This window comes from Molossus molossus, unplaced genomic scaffold (genome assembly GCF_014108415.1).
Source record: "Molossus molossus isolate mMolMol1 unplaced genomic scaffold, mMolMol1.p scaffold_m16_p_12, whole genome shotgun sequence".
Classification (NCBI taxonomy): domain Eukaryota; kingdom Metazoa; phylum Chordata; class Mammalia; order Chiroptera; family Molossidae; genus Molossus; species Molossus molossus.
Window position 1 is genome coordinate 77757189 of NW_023425347.1, and position 20420 is coordinate 77777608.

The 20420-nt window shown below is 53.9% G+C and overlaps 1 protein-coding gene and 1 pseudogene across 1 annotated transcript; one reads left to right on the forward strand and one right to left on the reverse strand.

The window, feature by feature from the left end:
• The first annotated feature begins 3526 nt into the window (after positions 1 to 3526).
• RSPO1 (R-spondin 1) lies at positions 3527 to 18654 on the forward strand. The gene is made up of 5 exons (XM_036256893.1): positions 3527 to 3732; positions 15015 to 15206; positions 17151 to 17300; positions 17512 to 17700; positions 18428 to 18654. The coding sequence occupies exons 1-5, from the start codon at positions 3642 to 3644 to the stop codon at positions 18601 to 18603; spliced, it is 798 nt and encodes a 265-aa protein (XP_036112786.1). The 5' UTR covers positions 3527 to 3641; the 3' UTR covers positions 18604 to 18654.
• LOC118627469 lies at positions 8434 to 8516 on the reverse strand (annotated as a pseudogene).
• Positions 18655 to 20420: the final 1766 nt, after the last annotated feature.

The window sequence follows — 20420 nt, forward strand, 5'->3', positions numbered from 1 at the left end:
AAATGAACTGCTTGTATGTACCATATAGTCCAAGGGCCAAGGGCAACCAGACAGAGGAGCTAATAGAAATGAGGTGGGCTGCTTAGAAGGAAGTCATCAGCTCCAATCTCCTCTGTGAGCCCCCTGCCTTGGTTGTGTGTGTGTGTGTGTGTGTGTCCGTGTGCTGCAAGTGTGTGTGGGGTGGGGGAGGGCAGGGATCAGCCAGGTGTTGCAGGGGGTTCCTAGTCTGAGACCTACCCAGCTATTAAAATGAGATGTCACGCCCTGGCCGGTTTGGCTCAGCGGTTAGAGCCTCGGCCTGCGGTCTGGAGAGACCTGGGTTCGGTTCCCGCTGGGGGCACGTATCTCGGTTGCAGTTTGTCCCCGGCCCTGGTTGGTCGTGCGGTGGCAGCCACTCAATGTGTCCCTTTCACATCGATGTTTCTCTCTCTCTATCTCTTCCTCTCTCTCCCTCCCACTCTATCTGTACAAAAAATGGAAAAATGTCCTCGGGTGAGGATTAAAAAAAAATAAAAATAAAAAAAAAATAAAATGAGATTTCACAAAAAATTCTTAATTTTCAACTTCTAAAAAATCAGAAGATCAGGCAATATTGAGCCAGCATTTCTGCCTAGCAACGATCTACTGGAGTTGAACAGTGTTTATGTTCCCTTTAGATGGGGCATTTGCCCTTCAGTAACCCTCCCCCCCCCCCCACATACATTCAGTTTCCTTCCTGTTTGTTGTTTGTATTCCTGGTATAATGAACTCTTAGGTCCTTTTCAAAGTTAATGCTGTATGTATTTTTTTTTTTTTTAAGTGCATGAAACTCCTCCCATCTAGTGATGGGTGACGGAGGCCAGTGTCACTTGCTCCAGTGAAACTCAGATCTGGATCCTCCTCCCCATTTCCTGGTTTGATGGTGATTCAGGTGAGAATGGGCCATAAAACCCTCACTGGCCAGGGCTGGGTGAGCATGGCAAGGGCTGGGCTAAAAGCTAAGACCTGGGAGGACTGGGGTGGGAGAGAATTTAGGGGAAAGTAGAGGAAGGGAGAAGAAGGGAACTAACATTTACTGAGCACTAGGCCTGAAGTGCCAGGCACTGTGCAAGGCGGACACGGGGAATGCAGAGATTCACAGGAGACCTTTTCTGCACCAAGGACCCTGGAGTACTGATCCCTCAGTGAGACCAAAGAACGTCTCACAGACCCAGAATGTAACACCAGGTGTGTCTGGTGTGGTCTTCTCCTCCTGGGTCTGTCCAGTGTATCTGCCTGGGGTCCTCAGACCTCAGTTTGAGAAATGCTGCAATTAAAGGTTAACCCTATCACTTTGAGTGATCACGTTAGGGCCAAGGCGATCAACGATGAGAGAGATAAATGCAAATATGAAAATTGCATAACAGTGCTCAGTGTTAAGATACACATCTAGAGGATATAAAAACTATTTATGTTGCTTCTTAGATGACCCTTGGAACGCAGACACAAAATTAAGTCTTGGTCATAGAAAACACAAGCATGACTGGGTCCTTCCTATGTGCCAGGCACCGTGCTAAGCAATTGCATGTATTAGCCCATTTTAGCTATAAAAAACAACAGCCCTTGCCCTGGCCAGTTTGGCTCAGCGATTTGAGCATTGGCCTGTGGTCCGGAGAGACCCGGGTTCAGTTCCTGCTAAGGGCACATACCTCGGTTGCAGTTTGTCCCTGGCCCTGGTTGGGTCGTGCGGGTGGCAATCATTCGATATGTGCCTTTCATGTCGATGTTTCTTTCTCTCTCCCTCCCACTCTATCTGAACAAAAAATGGAAAAATGTCCTCGAGTGAGGATAAAAAAAAACAAACAAAAACAGCCCTCTTGCTGAAAAGGAAACTGAGGCTCAGACCAGCTAAGCAACTAGCTCCAGTCTGACTCTGAAATTTATGACCATCATGTTCTATGGCCAACCTCTGAGACTACACTTGGGGCTGAAGACCCTAGTTTGATAAATTGAAGGTGATGGAAATGTGTAGTGGGGGCTGGGGAGGGTGGGAAGGCTTTGGCAGGTCGTACAGAGAGTCTTGGAGGGGCAGGTAGGGGCTGGCAGTTGACGGGGCATTGGGGGTGGCTGGCCTTAGCACCAGGTGGGATCCATCAGCCTTGTGTAAACACTCCTCACAGGCAGCTTAACCACTTGAGTGTGTCTGGCCTTCAAAGCTGGTGGGAGAGGCTGAGGAGGGAGGTGCTAAGCTCCCCTGTGGGATAATGATTTATCTCCCATGCAGGTGGGCTCTCCTGCCTGCCCCCCCAGAGGCAAAGGGGGAGAAGAGTGGGACAGGGGCTGGGAGGGGCACCTTCACAACAGCAATTCAGATTTCTCATGTGTAAGCCAAAACTTGCCAACTCTCAGAGCAAGCCTGTGAAATAGGCATATCTATCCCCATTTTATAGATGAGGAGACTGAGGTTCAGAGAGGCTAAGTGACTTGTCCAAAGGCCTAACAAGTGGATGCCTCCCTGGCATCTATAAAGCTTCCTGAAGGCTCACTGTTTCCTCCTGTTCCTGCGTGAGTGTGGGTGGGTGCAGGGCAATGCGGGGGCCAGCTTCTGCTGTATTTGGGAGTGTGTGTTCCCGTGAGTGTGCAGTGGGGTTTCGTCCTCTGGCTCTCATGTTGGGCTCCAACTTCCTGGACACATTTTGTGGGGAGGGACCAGCTCCCCCCGCCCCCACCATCAGGCCAGCGGTCCAGAGACCTGGCTCTTACTGGGCTGGGGGATTATCCCCATTCTCTGTGTCTCTGGCTAGGGCGAGCATAGCTGCCTCTTTTATCCTCTCACAAAGGCGGGCCCGCCGGGCCTGCTGTGTCAGAGTTTCTGTGGCCCGGGGAAGCCTTACTTCCTTTCCTCCCGCCAAGCCCAGAGGGCCACGCAGTCTGCCGCTTGCCGGGCCACTGTTCTAACTCCAGGACAGGTGAAAGGCACAGGAGTGACTCAGCACCGGGAAAAGAAAACTGAGGGGTCACTCACAGAAGGACAGAGAACTCCTCTTCAAGAGACATGCTGTTACTGCAGCATGAGGTCTGTAGGGTAGACCTAAAGACTTTCAGTTACAGCTGGCCAGTATTGGGTGGGGTGGGGCCAGCTGGTTCCCAGTGGCCCACAAGGTTGGTTTGAGGGCCCACCGTATTCCAGCTGCTTAGGTAGCCAGCTCTAGTCCCAGGGCATTCTGCAAAATAGAGAAGGGAGCAGATTTCTTTTGTAGGTGTGCCAGGTGGGCAACTTGTAATAGCCAAACATTCATAGTCTCCTAGATAGAGACCACTTGGGAATGTAGGAGGCATAGTTTGAGGGGACCCCCTCCCCACCCTGGTACTCAGAATTAATCCTTCTCTCTCCTCCCTCAACAGGTTGGGTTTTCGAGGTGTCCCTGCTGAAGTGACAGGTTCTCCCATGTGATACTCCGAGTGCCTTTGAGGAAAGCTCTCTGGACCTCCATAGGGGCTGATGGAGAAGTGGGCTTCCCACATCCTCTATCCCCCGCTGAGATCATGGTGGATTTGGGACGTGGCCCAGGCCTGGGCCTCCTGCTGCTGACCCAGCCCCAGAGGCGTTAGCAAGAGCCCCGCGCCATCCATCGCCCCAGAGACCACCCCTCCTACCAGGGGCCTGGAGCTGGCGAGTGACTATGCGGCTTGGGCTGTGTGTGGTGGCCCTGGTTCTGAGCTGGATGCACCTCTCTGCTGGCCGGGGGACCAAGGGGAAGAGACAGAGGCGGAGTGAGTAGTGAGCGGGCGGACCAGGGCGGGCCTGGAGCTGCGGGCGTGGGAGGGACCACCTGAGGGACAAGAGGGACTTTGGTGGCTTCCTTCTGTGACACCCATTGCCGATATCTACTTGTGTAGATTACCCAATAGGTCATCCTGTTTGTGGATTATCCACTTTTCGGATTCATTGGTTGAGATCGCCCACTCTGTAGATTAGTCACTTCATCGATTTCGCCCTGGATAGACTTTGCTTTCTAGACTAACTCCTCTCTTGTGAGGATCCAGGGTGTGGATTACGCCCTTTGACATAGCACCCGCTTTGTGTGGTATCCATGGAGACGACTCCCCGGTCCCCTGCCCCAGGATGCTTGGTTCCCTCCTCTGACCACTCAGGGCCCTTCCTTTCAGTGGTGGCTGAAGTGCAGCCTTCAGCCCTTTGGGCCAGGGACCCCGCCAGCTTGGTGGTAGGCAGCCGCCTTCCCTGTCCAGGTCCTGGGGCGGGCATGGTGGAGCCAGAAGGGCGTGAGACTGTCCACTCCTGCGGCCATGGCCCTGCCCCGTGGGAATCAAGGGGCTGCACTGGGGGCGGGAAGGGGAGGCAAGTGGGCAGGGGTCAGGCCCAATCCCACTTCCGCCTGAGCGACTTCGCTCGTCCCCACTTTCTGTAAGAATCCACATAAGATGTCACTGGGGGAAAGGGTTCTCGCAGCTTAAAATAAAATAAGACCATCATTGCACAGATGGGGAAACTGAGGCTAGGAAAGGGAAAAAATGACAGGCCTCAGGATGCACAGTCAGTACTAGAACCCAGGTCCCCTAATTCCTGGGAGCCCAGTCTTCTTGAACACAGAGCTTGTCAGAGTTCAGGTTGAACCTGTGCCCACTGCCCTCGCTGTCCCTCCCAAGAGCAGGTCCTCTAGCCTCTGCTTGACGTGTCCAGTGAGGGGGCCCCACTCCCGCCCGCTGCGTTACAGAGACGCGTGTCAGGAGTGAGGTGGAGGCCTGTGTTACAGACCTGAGGCTCGACCCCAAGGTCTGTCTTTCAACATCCCCCGTGAGACATGTCACACACGTGGGCAGGCAGCTCCTCTGGAGCCTGGCCCAGCCGTTTCTCCTTCCCTCTCGGGGCCTGCAGACCGAGGCTGCCAGTGAAGGAGGGAACTCGGCGGAGTTTGGTTAGGTCTGCACGGGAGCTGCCAAGGGCAGAACCCAGCCCAGGGACAGAAGCTCCGGGACTGGTGAAGCTGAAAACCCCTGGCTTAACGAACGATTAGAAATGGTTAGGGTTAATGAGCCCCGAGACCTTGATTTCCCTCCCTTTCCATCTACTGCAGCCAGGGTTTTGGACTCCACGGGCCAGGTGCAGTTTAGCGGTTTGTAATATCTCCTCTATTTCCAAGATGAGAGAAAGGGCATGAGTGGGGCCACTCATGCTTATGTGAGGTGCACAGTGGTCATGCTGTCCCTCACCTGTGCAGAGCCACCCCCACCCCCAAACCAGGGGTCAGAAGACCTGTTGTTCTAAACTTTGTACTAAAAAAAACCCCAAACTGGTTGTGGCTCAGTGGTTAAGCATCGACCCATGCACCAAGGGCTCACCGGTTCGATTCCTGGTCAGGGCACATGCCCAGGTTGTGGGCCCGATCCTCAGTGGGGGCATGCAGGAGGCGGCCAACTGATGTTCTCTCTCATCAATGTTTCTGTCTCTCTCTCCCTCTCCTTTCCTCTCTCCCTAAAATCAATAAAGAAAAAAATTTTTTTTAATTAAAAAAAAAAACAAAAAAAACTACTGGCCTGGCCATCAGAAAGGGCCCGGCCCCGGCCATGGCCAGCCAAGTACAGCAATTATGACACTTTGGATATAACCACATCCCAGAGCCTCGGCAGCAGTAACCCGGCTTTTATTACCAAGTGGTGTGAGTGACAGACATCCTTGACGGTGAGATACGAGGATGGGGTAAGGTGAGGGGGAAGACTTAGGGTGCAGCGAGGGCCCAAGGGGGCCATTGCTTGGAGGTGAGAGTGGATGTTGCTAGGCAGTGCTGCTTAAAGAACAACCGTAAAGCTGCGAGCGTCATTGTACAGGAATGCGGTGAGGTTTACGTGAGAGGACATATACATATACATGCGATGAAACCTTTGTGAGATATCAAGCTCCGTGCTGACTTCAGGAGGCATGTGGTTGTCATGTAAACAACATGGGGACCCTTTTGCCCTAGGCTGTCCAGGGAAGTAGGGAGAGAAGAAGGAGGAGCCAGACACTTGTGTGTGGCTGCTCTGGCCTCCTGACCATGTGGAAGAGCCCTGGGCAGCCTGGGGGGCAGAGGCAGGCTTGCTATGTAGATGGGCCTCAGGTCTGCCGCCTCTGGCCAACATCCTGTGACCGCTGTTGATAGGGCCGCCAGAAGCCACTCCGTAGAACTCTGATCTGGAGCCACACATCAGTTTTAGCCCAGAAATGGCTGCTTTCAGGTGTAAGCGATGGCCTCCCTGCGTGGAGGGACGGAAGTTAAGCAGAGACTTCTTTAGCGATGAGGGACGAACCCTGGTAGGGTGCCCTTCTCCTCTACTCACTGAGGACGTATCCCGGGGCCGAGCTTCCTCCTCACTCCCCTCACTGGCCTCGCCCTCCCTGACCACCTCCCCACCTGGATTTTCCGCCCCTCATGGAACCCTCATTCCCTCCCCACCCCTCACATTGAGTCCCCTTTCCTTACTGAGACCCTTCTCCTATCAGATTCCTGGGCCCCTTCACCCAGTTCTGTTCCCACGAAGCCCCCATTCCGTTCCCGATTCCTCCAGAAGCTGGACCCCCTTCTGTGTCCTTTCTCATGCTCCATCCTCCGTCTGGAGCTTTGTCCCCTCTTGCACTGACCATCCAGAGAGTCCTTCCCTCACTGCAGCTCCATTCACTCCTTGGGCCGCTCCACAGACGTCCATTTGAACCCACAGAGCCGGGCCGTGGTCACAGAAATAAATCTTGAGGAGTCCCTGGAGGAGGTGGTGGGGGACACTTTCAGTCCAGTGTTTTCATGCTCCCGCAGGGTGGGGCGGAGGGGTCTGGGAGTGTGTTTTTAGAGTCAGAGGTGATGTCTAGGCAAGGGAGTGGGGAGCCGACAAGGGTGAGGGCACTGCAGGCAGAGGGAGGAGTCAGACTCTTTGCTCAGAAAGTGGGGTGCAGCTAGGAGATGTAGATGGAGAAATGGTATCTAAGAGGAGTTCTGGGGAGCCCTAGGGTTTTAACTGGGGCAGCTGTGCTCATATCTATTTCATACAAGGAGGATCTTTTCTGTTAAAAAGAAGGGTTATACTGCCCGGCCTGTGTGGCTTGGTGGTTGAGCGTCAACCCCTGGTTGAGTTAAAGAATGCTGAATCTTCCTGGGGGGCATGCCCTGGGATGACCTTGGGCACCAGGCATAGATACATCTCCCGGGAGAGTATGAGGCCTGAGAGGGGCCCTTGCCTACCCTCTCACTGAGGCCCCAGTCCCTCTCACCCCTGCATGTACTCCTGCCAACTAAACTCAGGTCTTTTACTGAATCTGGTTCCTTCAAGGCTAGATACCACCCCAATACCAAGGTCATGCCTCCTCTGGGTCATTGTGAGTTCCTCTCCACCCCTCGCTGACCTTCAGCCAACCCACTGCAAGCCCCCATTTTTATCCAACCCCTGCCCCCACACAAACACACAGTGAGCTCCATCCGCATACCCGCCTCCCCGAGCCTCTGTCTCACTCACCACCTCCTCAGCCCTGTGTTCTGGGGGACCCTCGTCCTTCCACTGGACTCCAGAAATAAGACAGGCTCTGCCCTCCAAGGCTCTTTCTAGTGGGGGAAAAGCATTTGAGAAGATATTAAGTACACATGGTGATCTCTCCCATGATGGGTTTAAGGACTGGGGCTGTGGGAACACGGAGAAATACTCCATCTGGACTCTGCGGGGAGGTGCGATCCGGAGACACTGCCTGGGGCGCGGTGACTTTAGTTCGGAGGCTTGAAGGAGTTAGGTTCAGGAGGAGGCACAGAGTGTCCCAGGCAGAGGGACTAAATTGCACAAAGCCAAGAGTTGTGAATAGTGTGATGTGTCCAGAGAGAGGAAAATAGTTCCATATTGCTTAGGGGTAGTGTTGAGACGAGGCAGGTGGCATCAGCTCATGGAAACTTTTCCATGGAGGAGCTGAGTCTTATTCTGCAGGCACAGGGAGCTATGGGGGATTTTAGGCAAGGGTGTGACACCCTCAGAATTTTGGCTTTTTAGAAAGATGGGTAACTGGGAGAAGATAAGCCCCTTGGGGAGGAGGGGCTGTGGCCAGAAGCCATCCTTCAGGGAGGCAGGGGCACTGCGCCGCCCTGGGGCAAGGCCTGGCTATAGGGACATCACCTTGAAGGGTTTTGGACAAGGATGACGGAGGCGGAGAAGCAGCAGAGAAACGGAGGAGGGCCTTGCCTTCCTGGCTCAGTGAGATGGGCTTCACTGACTTCTGGGGAGCAGAGTGTGAAGGGGGTGGTGGGAAGGGGGCGCCACCCCCTCTCTGAGCTCCCCCTCCACGGAGCCCACCCAGCCTCCTTGGCCAGGCTACAGCCCTGCAAGCTGCTCCTCCACGCCTGCCCCGCTCCCCCAGGCCCTTAATAGGCACAGGAGCTGGAGGGAGCCTATCAAACCGAATCTGACCATGACCTTCTGTGGTCCCTTTCCTGGCCAATAGAGTAAAGCCTGTTTTGTTTTGTTTTTTCAATTAGCAATCATCATGCCTCGGATAAACCTCATTGGCTATGAAACTGTCACTGTGCAAAGCTTAAGGTCCTGTTTTCAATCCCATGAACAGTCTAGGATGTCCAGTGCCTCAGAGCCTTTGCACAGGCTGTTCCTCCTCCCGGGCACACCCTCTTCGCTGAGCCGGCTGGGTAAGGGAGTGCCCTCTACTGCTCCTCCATTCACCACAGTGCAGAGCCGGCCCTGCTTCCCACACTCCTGGGTGGGTTTCTGTTGCTACACCTCTACATTCCCAGCTCCTAGCAGCTCTGGGCATGTGTTAGGTGTGCAATAAATGTCTATGGGATGATTGAGCTTTGGCTTTTCCCTTCGAATCATTGTGCAACACCCCCAACACCCACCATCTCCTTGGACACCATACACACACACACACTCACACACAGCCCCCATCCCCTGGTTCTTCACCCCCTCCCTGCCCATTTATTTGCCTGGCTAAGCTGAGAACATCTTGTGGTTCCTAACCCCTTGCAAAGTATCCCTTTCCTCATTGAACTCACCCCTGCCCGTCACTGAACCCCTCTCCTCCTTGCTGAGCCTCAAAACCTTGCAGAGCTCAACTCCGGAGTCCCGTGTCCCTAGCCCTGGCCTCAAGCCTCAAGGTCAGTCTTACCACCTGAGCTCTATACCTTGACCCTCCGGTAACCTCGGGCCTTCAGCCCGCCTCTGCGTGCTGTGATCAGTCTCACTCCCAGGGGTTTCTCCCTCTCTTTCTATGTTCTCTGACTCTCTCTGCCCCCTCCCTTGCTTTACCCCCACCGCTGTCCCTTCCCCTCGCTCTTCACCCACCGGGGTTTGGCTCTCATCCCTCCCAGCCCACCAGAACTGCCCTTCGCCTCTCAGTCAAGCCTCCTTAGATTCGCCTCAGAGCTCACGGCCATGGTCTCCTCCCAGCCCGGTCCCTGCGATCTCTCCCTTTCCAACTTGGTTCTAGCCCCACTCTCTCCCCGTCTCCTCCCACCTCTCCAGTGAGTCCTGCTCAGCTCTCTCTGCACCTCTTCCTCTGCTTGTCTGCTGGACACGAGTGTTGCCCAGGTTTCAGCCTTTGGCTGTGTTTTCCAGCTGCACGGGTTCTTCCCTGGGTACCTTCCACTCCCGTGCCTCTAAACCCAGGGACGCCCCAGGATGGATCCTGAGTTCTCTCCCCGCTCCACAGCCAGCCTCTTGAAATGAGATGGTCCTGCCCTGGCTGGTTGCTCAGTAGTTAGAGCGTCGGCCTGTGGACCAATGAGTCGTGGGTTCAGTTCCAGTCAAGAGCACGTGCCTTGGTTGTGGTTCCATCCATGGCCCTCATCAGGGTCATGCGGGAGGCAACCAATAGATGTGTCTTTCTCACATCGAAGTTGCGCGCGCTCTCTCTCCCTCCCCCATCTGAAAATCAGTGGAAAAATATCCTCCGGTGAGGATTAAAAAAAGAAACGAGATGACCCTCCTTCCTCACCTTCTTTGACTCCTCAACCACTACCCCCTGCTCTCCACCCCGACCTGAGGCACCAACAACTTGTTTGTTGCTGTTCTTTACCTGACATCTCAGCAGCATTTGGCGTGTGACACCTCCCTCCTCTGTTGAGTGTATTCTTCTCTTGGCTTCCACGATGCACTATGCTTTTGAGCATCCCTACCTGTCCGGTTGCTCCTTCTTGGCCTCTAGGCTAGCCCTTATTTTTCTGGCCTTCTCTTAAATGTCTAATTCCTCTTCTCACTCTCTGTACCCCTCTCCTTGCCATCTCATGGACCTCCATGCCTTTGATGACTGTTTACATGTGAAGGACTCCATGTCTCAATCTCTAGCCATAATGTTTCTCTTGCATTCCAGACCCGCAGGTTCAACTGCTTACTAGACACCTTCCTCTGGCCGTCCCACAGGAACCACAACCTAAACACATCTGAAACTCAGCTACTCATCATTCCCCCGCTCAACCCTGCTCTTCCTCCTACGGTCCCTCTCTTGGCGAAGGGCCAATGGCTACCCTGTCACCCAAGCCCAACACCTCTAAGTCATCTTGACTTGTGCTTTCCCTGACATCACCTAGTCTTGTTGATTGTACCACCTGAATGTCTTACATGTCTTTTCCCTTCCATCCTCTTGGTTCAGCTCCATGTCTTTGAAGCTGGGAGTCCTCCTGCCTCCAATTTTGCCCTCCCTACCAACCCCATTCTCCACATGACAGAGTGATCTTTCTAAAATGGAATCCAGCCCTGGCCGGTTTGGCTCAGCGGTCAGAGCTTCAGCCTGCAGTCCAGAGAGACCCAGGTTCGGTTCCCGCTAAGGGCACGTACCTCAGTTGCAGTTTGTCCCCGACCCTGGTTGGTCATGTGGGTGGCAGCCACTTGATGTGTCCCTTTCACGTTGATGTTTTTTTCTCTCTCTCTCTCTCTTCCTCTCTCTCCCTCCCACTCTATCTGAACAAAAAATGGAAAAATGTCCTTGGGTGAGGATAAAAAAAAAATGGAGTTCAGATTACGTCTCCTATTTTAAAACCCACAGTGATTCCTCATTGCCTTGAGGACAATGTCTGAACTCCTCTGTACATGTTTGAGACCCTTTGTCATCTGGCCCCTGCTTCCTTCTCCAGCTTCATGTCTCACCACTCACTCCAGGTTCCAGTCACGTGAACTAATTTCAGGGCCTCATATGTGCCACACTTTCTCTTGCCGTATCGTGGAGACATCTGAAGGAAGATGCAGAGATTGGTTGTTGGTTGAATGGGATTCAGCAGGATTCTGAGAAGGCCTTTCGCACACCTGTCCTTAACAAAAGTGATAAGGACTAACTGAGCATGAGAATATGGCTGTGGGGGCCGGAAGTGGGACATCTGAACAACGTCTGTTATTGAAACCAAGGCCAAACCCTAGAGGGAGCGTCATTTCGGCAGTGAATTACGTCAAAACCTTGAGTAATAGAGGACTTAATTTGTTTGAAGTAGAAATTGCATCTAATATAGACAGTGATTTAATTACTTTGTAATATAGCTGAATAAAGGCCCAAAATGGAAAAATAATCCCAAGGGCCCTCTCATGAATCCAATACAACATTTGGAGTATTTCTGCTCCCATAATAACTAAACCAACAAGAACAATGTTAGTTTTTAAATGTATTGGTTAATCAAATAATATTGACTCTATACAGATACATTTAAAAATCAGTCTAGTCTTGCTTTCAGTTCCCACGTCACCTTGTGTCGTCCTACCGCGGCCTTCATAGACTCTGCACCCTCTGCCTGGAATACGTCCAGGCTGTGAAGCCTTGGTCAAGTAATTTAGCTCCTCTGCTTTCTTCTCTGTGAAAACGAGAATGACAGAGAAAATGATCGTACCTACTTCGTGGGTCGTAAGGAGTGACTAAATCGATCCTTGCAGAACGCTGAGAACAGTGTCTGCCACAGAGTAAGTGTAGACATTTACGACTAGGCTGCCATTATCATGATTTTGTTGTCGTTAGCATTGTATTTGTTATTCTCCTCTTCCTTTCTGCTCAGCTGCCGAAGTCTTACCCCTCCTGCTGTGAAATCAGGGCGCATGCGTGGAGCAGGTGCTCCTCCCAGCAGCCCTCTCCAGAGGGTGTCAGCATCTCCCTTTCTCAGGGGTGAGGAGGTAGGCCCATCAGATGTGGCGTTCCACCTGGGGTCACAGGCTGGGCATTGGCTCCAGGTCCCGCCCACTCTGCAGCCTGAGTTCTGGGTCCTGCATGATCTCCTGCCGTCTCTGTTCTGGTTCCCCAGCCCGGATCTGTCTCCAACCCGGATCTACAGCTCCTCGCTGCCTGGCTCTTTCTGAGCCACTCATAGCTCCTTTGCTTCTTCTCAACTTGCTTCTCTTCCTATGGGCCTCTTAGTGACTGGCCCCACCGTTCACCCATACCCCAGGCCTAGATACTGGGCCTCAACCCAGACTCCTCCTCCTATTGGTCACTGGGACCTACTGCTTCTATTCACCAAGCATCTCTGAACCAGATTTTGTTTCAGACCCTTTCATCTTTCTCACCTAGGTGATCTGGTCAGCTTCCTTCTAAATGGTTCTTCAGTCTCTGGTCTCCGTCCAGGCTGTCCAAGGAACTCTTCCACCGTGTCAATCAGAGCAGGCCTGGCTCCTGCTTGAAAGCTGCCAATGGCTCTCTGATGGCCAATCAGCTCTGAGAAAGGTCCCAAGAAAAACTCTGCAAAACAAGGGTTCTGTGGCCAGAATGTTTGGGAACTGCAGCTCTCTGCCCCCTTCTTGGAGAGGCACTTGGCTCGGAAGCATCATAAAGGACGCAGGAAACCCTGCAGTAAAGAGTCTTGTTTAGGCATGTTGCACCCAGCGATTCTCAGTCTTACCTCCTGCAAGTGGCCCCCTATACACATTTAGGGGAACCATGTTCCAAGGAGTACTCTTTGGGGAATGCTGCCCAGAAAGATCAAGGGCAAATTCCTTAGCATGATATAAAAGGCCCTTTAAGGAGGATTCCTTGCCCGGCTTGGCTCAGTGGTTGAGCATCAATCCATGCACTAAGAAGTTGCCAGTTTGATTCCCGGTCAGGGCACATGCCCAGGTTATGGGCCAAATCCCCAGTGGGGGGGGGGGGGACCATCAATGTTCACTTATCAATATTCCTATTTCTCTCTCCCTCTCTCTCTCTAAAATCAATAAAGAAAAAAAGAGAGCCCTGGCCGGTTTGATTCAGTGGTTAGAGCATCCGCCTGCGGTCCATAGAGACCTGGGTTCGGTTCCCGCTAAGGGCACATGCCTCGGTTGCAGTTTGTCCCCGGCCCTGGTTGGTTGTGCGGGTGGCAGCCACTTGATGTGTCCCTTTCACGTCGATGTTTCTCTCTCTCTCTCTCTTTCTCCCACTCTATCTGAACAAAAAATGGAAAAATGTCCTCGGGTGAGGATAAAAAAAAGAAAGAAAAAAAGAGAGAGGATTCCTTATCTTTCACCACTCCCCTCCCCAACCTTCCTGCACCCCAAATTATCTGTTGTTCCCCTTGGGTTGTTTTGTACATCTGCAGTCCTGCTCCCAGGGCCCTTGTCTCTGCTCTCCAGGGACAGATAGACTCATTCTTCCAGACCTGGCCCAAATGGTACCTTCTTTGGGACTCCTTCCCTCTCTTCTTTTTGGGTGCCCTGTTGCTGGCTCTCGTGGCTGTCAGCATTTGCCTGTTGGCGGGTCTGTCTGCACCATCGAAAGGCCCGGGCAGCGTGGCTTGGCGTCTTTGCCTCGGGGTCCCCAGCGCTCACACGGCACGCAGTACCTGGGAGAGGCTCCGTGAGCGTTGGTTGAACAGGTGGATGAGGAAACAAGATCAAAGGTCTGCTGGGCCGGCGATCACGCTGCCTCAGGATGGTGCTCAGCCAGGGTTGCTCAACCTCAGCACCGCTGACAATTCGAACCAGATAATTTGTTGTGGGGGCTGCCCCATGCATGGTAGGCTGTGTACTGGCTTCCCTGGCCTCTGTCCCTTAGAAGCCAGTAGCAACTCTCCAGTGTAACAATAAAAAATGTTTCTAGACATTGCCAAATATCCCCTGGGGAGCAGTTGTCGCCTCTGGTTGAAACCACTGTTCTAGACATAAGTTATGTCTTCTTGTTTCCAGGCAGGTGATTTTCTTCAGATAGTTTAACTCATTATCATTCTTGTCCTTAAAACTTTCTGGAGGATAAAAAGCCCTCCTTCTTCTGGGGAAGGTAGGGGGAAGTTCCAGGAAGGGTGCAGCTTCAGTAGCTTCTCTGGGATGGTAAAGCAAGCCTGGAGGGCGAGCCTGTGCTGTGCCTGGAGCTAAGGAGGCATTGAGAATGGGTGGGAGCCCTGGCCGGCTTGGCTCAGTGGTTAGAGCATTGGCCCGCGGGCCAGAGAGTCCTGGGTTCGGTTCCCACTAAGGGCACGTACCTCAGTTGCAGTTTGTCCCCGTCCCCGGTTGGGGTCATGTGGGTGGCAACCAGGTGATGTGTCTCTCTCACATCAATGTTTCTCTCTCTCTTCCTCCCTCTCTCCTCTCCCAGTCTATCTGAAGATAAATGCAAAAATGTCCTCAGGTGAGGATAAAAAATAAAAAAATAAAAAATAATAAAAACACAAGAACAGGTGAAATCAATTTAAAAAAGAGAGAGAGAATGGATGGGAGAGCCCAGCCAATGTGGCTCAGTGGTTGAGCATCGACCCATGCACCGAGAGGTCAGGGCACATGCCCAGGTTGTGGGCCAGATCTCCATTGGTGGGCATGCAGGAGGCGGCCAGTTGATGTTCTCTCTCATCGATGTTTCTCTCTCTCCCTCTCCCTCTAAAATCAATTTTAAAAAGAGAGAGAGAGAGAATGGATGGGAGCTCTTGCTCCAGGCGTCTGTGCTCGTCCCCTTGAGAGAGGATCCTGGGGTGGGGAGTCTATAAAGCAGCCGTGCAGAGAGCTGCCAGCCGGGCCTGTGCTTTCTGAGAAGCACATTCCTTCTGTAGGGGGAAAGCCCAGTCTCCTCACTTCCCATTCTGTGGGAGCCTGGGAAAGGCCGAGGGCTCTCTGACAGCCCTTCTCACCCTGTTCCGCCCTTGCAGTCAGTGCCGAGGGCAGCCAGGCCTGCGCCAAAGGCTGTGAGCTCTGCTCTGAGGTCAACGGCTGCCTCAAGTGCTCGCCCAAGCTGTTCATCCTGCTGGAGAGGAACGACATCCGCCAGGTGGGCGTCTGCTTGCCGTCCTGCCCGCCTGGGTACTTCGATGCCCGCAACCCCGACATGAACAAGTGCATCAGTGAGTGTGGGCACCAGAGACTCCGGACACTGGGGGAGGGTCTTTGAACTATGGGTGGCCAGCAAGAGGAGTAGGGGGCACTCTGAGGAAGGGACATGGGACTTCTGATTCAAGTATCTGGTTGCTGGCCAGACATCTCCACCCGATATCCCATCCACATTTCCATCTCAGTGTGTCTGTATCAGAACTGCATCTCCCTCCAAACCTGCAACCACCTATATCCCCACGAGTCACCGTGTCCCATCATCCACGCCATAGACTTGAGAGCCGGCCTCTCATTTGTGCCATCCCCATCCATCCAATGACTGATCATGCCTGCTCCCTCTCTGCCATTGCGTCACCTCTCTCCTAGACTAATGCAACAGCCTGTTGATCTGTCCTCCAACCCTCGTCTGGTTCCCTTCGACCCCCTCCACACCGCAGGCAGAAAGATGCTTCTGAGACACACAGCCTAACCCCTCACACTGCTGCTTAAACACCGCCCTGGCTCCACTGGCTGCGGAGACTCCAGCCCCGCCAGCCTGCTGTTCCCCGCTTTTTCCCCCTGGTCTTCTCACTCGGCTCCTTTGTCCTGCACCAGCCACAGCCCCAAGTGCTTCAAGGCACGTGCGGGCACACATCCACCCCGTCTCAGCTGTGACATGCCGGGGACACACGGTGAACACACTCCCGTGAGCAAAACCAGTGCTCCCTCCGTTGGTGCAGGGCCTTGGAGTTTAGAATGTGTTTCCAGATCTCATATCAGTTGAGCCCACCACACCCTTCAGATGGAGACAGGACCTAAGTGATGGTACCTTTTTATAGCTGATGACAGCGAGGCTGGAAGGGACAGAATTGACCTCAGGTCGGCCGAGGGGGTTGTACTCTCAGCTCAGCTGCGTGTTCATGGAGTGACTTTGGGCACGTCGTAACCGCCCCACAGTCTTATCTTGAAAATGAGAGTACCAGTTTTTACCCATGGGGTTGTCGTGGGAGGCATATATAAAGCCCTTCGTGTCTGGCATCCAATCCATGGCCGCTGCTATTGTTCCATCTGCAACCAGACCCAGGAGGCAGAGCATGCGGGGAGCGAGGGAGGCGAGGCTGAGATAAAGCCACAGAGGAGGGTGCGGTGGGCGTAGGGAGCTTGTGAGGTTGGAGGTAGGACCCTGGGGCTGCCCTCCTGGTCCTCAGGGTATTTGGGGTGGGGAGTTCCTGGCTGTGCCAGCTCCTGGGAAACTGGCAGCCCAGGCTCCAGGTGCCAGAGACTGGGAGGAAGTTAGCCTTGCCCACAATCTGGGAAGGCAGAGATTGTGAAAGACCCTGCCTGCTTCTCCAGCCCTGAACCCCCCTCCCCCACTGCCCCAGAGGAGGGAGAGCTGGCAGGAGGGAGGGGGAAGGACCCAGGCGTCCAACCAAGGCGGTTCCTGGAACTGGCCTTGCGGAGAGAGAGGAATTTGCCCTGGGATTGCTTCCCCCTCCTCCAAGCTGATTCTTTCTGCCCCAGGCGGAGGAGATCCAGGGTTTGGGGTCTTGTGGATGCCCAGCAGTGGGGGAAGAGGAGACCACACAGCCACGGTCAGGGGGTCGCTGTATCCCTCAGTTCAGCTCTGACTAGGTGGTCCTCTGGGACCCTCGCCTCTCACCTCCACTAATCCCAGAGGGTCCTGCCCTCCACCTCTGAAACTGGCTCTCTTGGGCCTCACCTTGGGTTCCAGGGCCTGGGATTGGGTTTGGGTTGGGATTGGCTGACCCTGGTGAGTCCCAGCCAGCCCTGAAGAGTGGCCACGTTGGCCTTCTCCCCAGCCCCCCACCCTCGTCCTGTCCTGTCCCAATACTCCTCTACAGTCATCCCAGCTCTAGACCACCGTCCTGCTCTCAGTGTGGGTGGGCCGGGATGGTGGGCGTTGGGGTGGGGATGAGGGGAGGTCGAGCCGGAGGCCCCCACTCTGGTCCTCTCCTCAGAATGCAAGATTGAGCACTGCGAGGCCTGTTTCAGCCACAACTTCTGCACTAAGTGTAAGGAGAGCTTGTATCTGCACAAGGGCCGCTGCTACCCGGCCTGTCCCGAGGGCTCCGCAGCTGCCAACGGCACCACGGAGTGCAGCAGTCCTGGTACGGCACATGGGCACTGTGGGCAGAGGGTCCAGGACCCCAGGAGGAGGGTGGGCAGGGAGATGTGGCTGGGCACTGTCCAGAGAAACTTCTGCCCTCTGGGCCCGGGCCCCAGGTAGAGAGCAGGTGGGAGAAGCTCCCCTGAGTGTCTGGGCCAGAGCAGGAGATGTGACCCCAGCCTCGTTCTTTCTCTTCTCGCCCTTCCTGCCAGTGCAATGCGAAATGAGTGAGTGGGCCTCGTGGGGGCCGTGCTCCAAGAGAAAGAGGCTCTGTGGATTCCGGAGGGGCTCTGAGGAGCGGACGCGAAGGGTGCTCCATGCACCTGGCGGGGACCTTGCCATGTGCTCCGACACCAAAGAGATCCGGAGGTGCACAGTGCGGAGGACGCCCTGTCCTGAGGGTGAGTTGCAGCCTCCGCCTCCCCCGAGTCGGGGGTCAGGCCCAACCACAAGAGATCAGACCACCTCTGCTCCTGCTTGTTGCCCAGGAAAGGGTCTCAGGCCAGGGCCAAACGGGGCATCCCCAACTCAAGACCCCTTGTGGTGCAAACCAGTGCCAGGTCCTGGCAGAGACCCAGAACTCGGTGTGGTGGGAGCTGGAAACTTCCGTGTCCACATCCTTTCAGTTTCTCCATTTATTCCGAGCCCGCAGATGTGGGCACTGGAAGGGCCCCGAGAGGTCAGCTAAGGGCCAGGAAAGGGGTGTAGTGATTGACCGAGGTCACTCAGCCTACAGTAGCCAATGATGTGGCAGCTGACCCCAGAGGGGGTGGGGCCATCCTGCCTGTCCTAAAAACTGCACTGGTCATCTTGGCCCATTGGGATCCCGGGTCTGAGAAAGACACGAGGAGGAGGAGGAGGATGTGTGCTTTATCTAGGGGTGGAGGATGAAAAGGCTCTTGGGACCCCCTCTCAGTGCCCAAGTTGCAGGATCCTCTGAAATAGCTGATGGTCAGAGGAGGCCTTAAGGGCACCCCGACTGCCTAAAGGCAGCGATTCCGGCCTCCTCTGTGCCTCCCCCTACCCAGTTTCCTCACCGCTCCCCTCCCAGGGCCCAGGGCCATGCCCCGGGCCTCCCTGCTTGTGCCTAGATGTCCTGTGTTGAATCTTCCTGCTGTTGGGTTGCAGGGCAGAAGAGGAGGAAGGGAGGCCAGGGCCGGCGGGAGAATGCCAACAGGAACCCGAGCAGGAAGGAGAGCAAGGAGGCGGGCACTGGCTCTCGGAGGCGCAAGGGCCAGCAGCAGCGGCAGCAGCAGCGGCAGCAAGGGACAGTGGGGCCGCTCACATCTGCAGGGCCCACCTAGGGACATTCTTTAGCTTCCAGGCCCAGGAGCCAAAGCAGAAAGAATGATGGAAGCTTTACTGAACTGGAGCCCCGGTGGCGACACGTACACACACTCCGCACATATACATGGACACACACTCAGACCCCCATCTCCAAACATGCAATCAACATATATGCAAACATGTGTGCGTGCACACACGCACACCTGAGGCCACCAGAGGACACATCTATCCATTGGACATCACGATGTGAACAGAGCAGGGAGGCAGAGGGCTCATCTCTGCTCGGAAGAGGGCCCAACAGGACACACGTGGTTTGCGATGCTCCCAGTGGACGTGGCCGAGAGAACGTTTCCCAGCATCCGGGCCCAAGCTGCCGAGCGGAGCCTCCTGGAGCAGCCGTAGGATCAGCCCCGAGTGGCAGACAGGAGCCAAAGCGTGAAGACTGTTCTGGATTTCCAGCTGTGCAACTTGATCATTGTTACACATCCATGATCCACATCAGAGCTGCCTTGACTCTGAAAACTGCTTAAAGGTTTATTTCAAATTAAAAACAAAAACTAAATGACCACAGTGGCCCCAGGCACTACATTCTTTTTCAGGGTATAGGGATTGGTGGGGTGTGCGTGGGAGCAGGAAGGGACAGGGCTGAATTTTAAGAGACCCCTAATGGAAGAAAACGTTGAGGATACTCATGGTGGGGCCAACTTCTCTATATCCTTGTTACCCAGGGTGTGGTCTGTGGATCAGCATTGACATCATCACTGGGCAGCTTATTAGAAATGAGAATCTCAGGTCCCATCCCAGACCCGGTGAACCGGAGTCTGCATTTTAACAAGGTTCCAGGTGACTGGTGTGCACAGTCACATCTGAGAAGCACTACTCCAATTACCTAAGGATGAAGAGATTCTGGTTAGATATATATATTGTTAATCCTCACCCTGGGATATTTTTTCATTGATTTTTAGAGAGAGGGGAAGGGAAGGCGGAAGGGGGAAAGAGAGTGAGAGAGAGAAAGAGAGAGAGAGAAACATCCATGTGAGAGATACACATCAATTGGTTGCCTCCTGCACATGCCCAGACCAGGGCCAGGATCGAACCTGTGCCCTTGACCAGGAATCAAACCTGAGACCCTTTGTTGCGTGGGCTGGCATCTAAACTGCTGAGCCACACCAGCCAGGGCGCTGGTCAGCGACAGAGGAAGACCTTCCGTCTGGAAGAGGTGGACTGTCTCTTCCGAAGGGCTACAGTGGCACTCGTGGACGAAGGGAGTGCTCAGGCTCTCTAGGTGCTTGGGACAGTGGACCCGGAGGCAGAACGGTGGAGGGAAGACACCTTGCGGCGTTTGGAAGTGTCCACTGGCAGCCACCCATGCACCAGGCTCTGGACTAAGTGTTTAGTTCCAGGAGGGGAACCAGACAGGATTCTTAGAGTTTGGTGCTTAGAGTTTGGTGAGGGTGACCACGTGAATCAAATAATCATTCAAATAAACGTATAATTACAATTGAGTAGAGTTAAGGGCAGGCAACCACTGACATACACATAGCTATGAAAGTGAATAAATGTGAAAGACTTTATCTCAAAGCTTTTCAGAGGAAGTGATACTTGAGCCAAGCTTAGGACAAGTAGAAGTAGTTAAGACAAAGAGAATAGATGGCATTCTAGACCTGGCCGGTTTGGCTCAGCGGTTAGAGCATCAGCCTGCAGTCCAGAGATGGCATTCTAGACCAATGCTGTCCAATAGAAATATAATATGAACTAATTATGAATGTAAAATTTTCTAGTAGCTAGATTTACAGACTAAAAAAAAACAGGTGAAATTAATTTTGATTATATT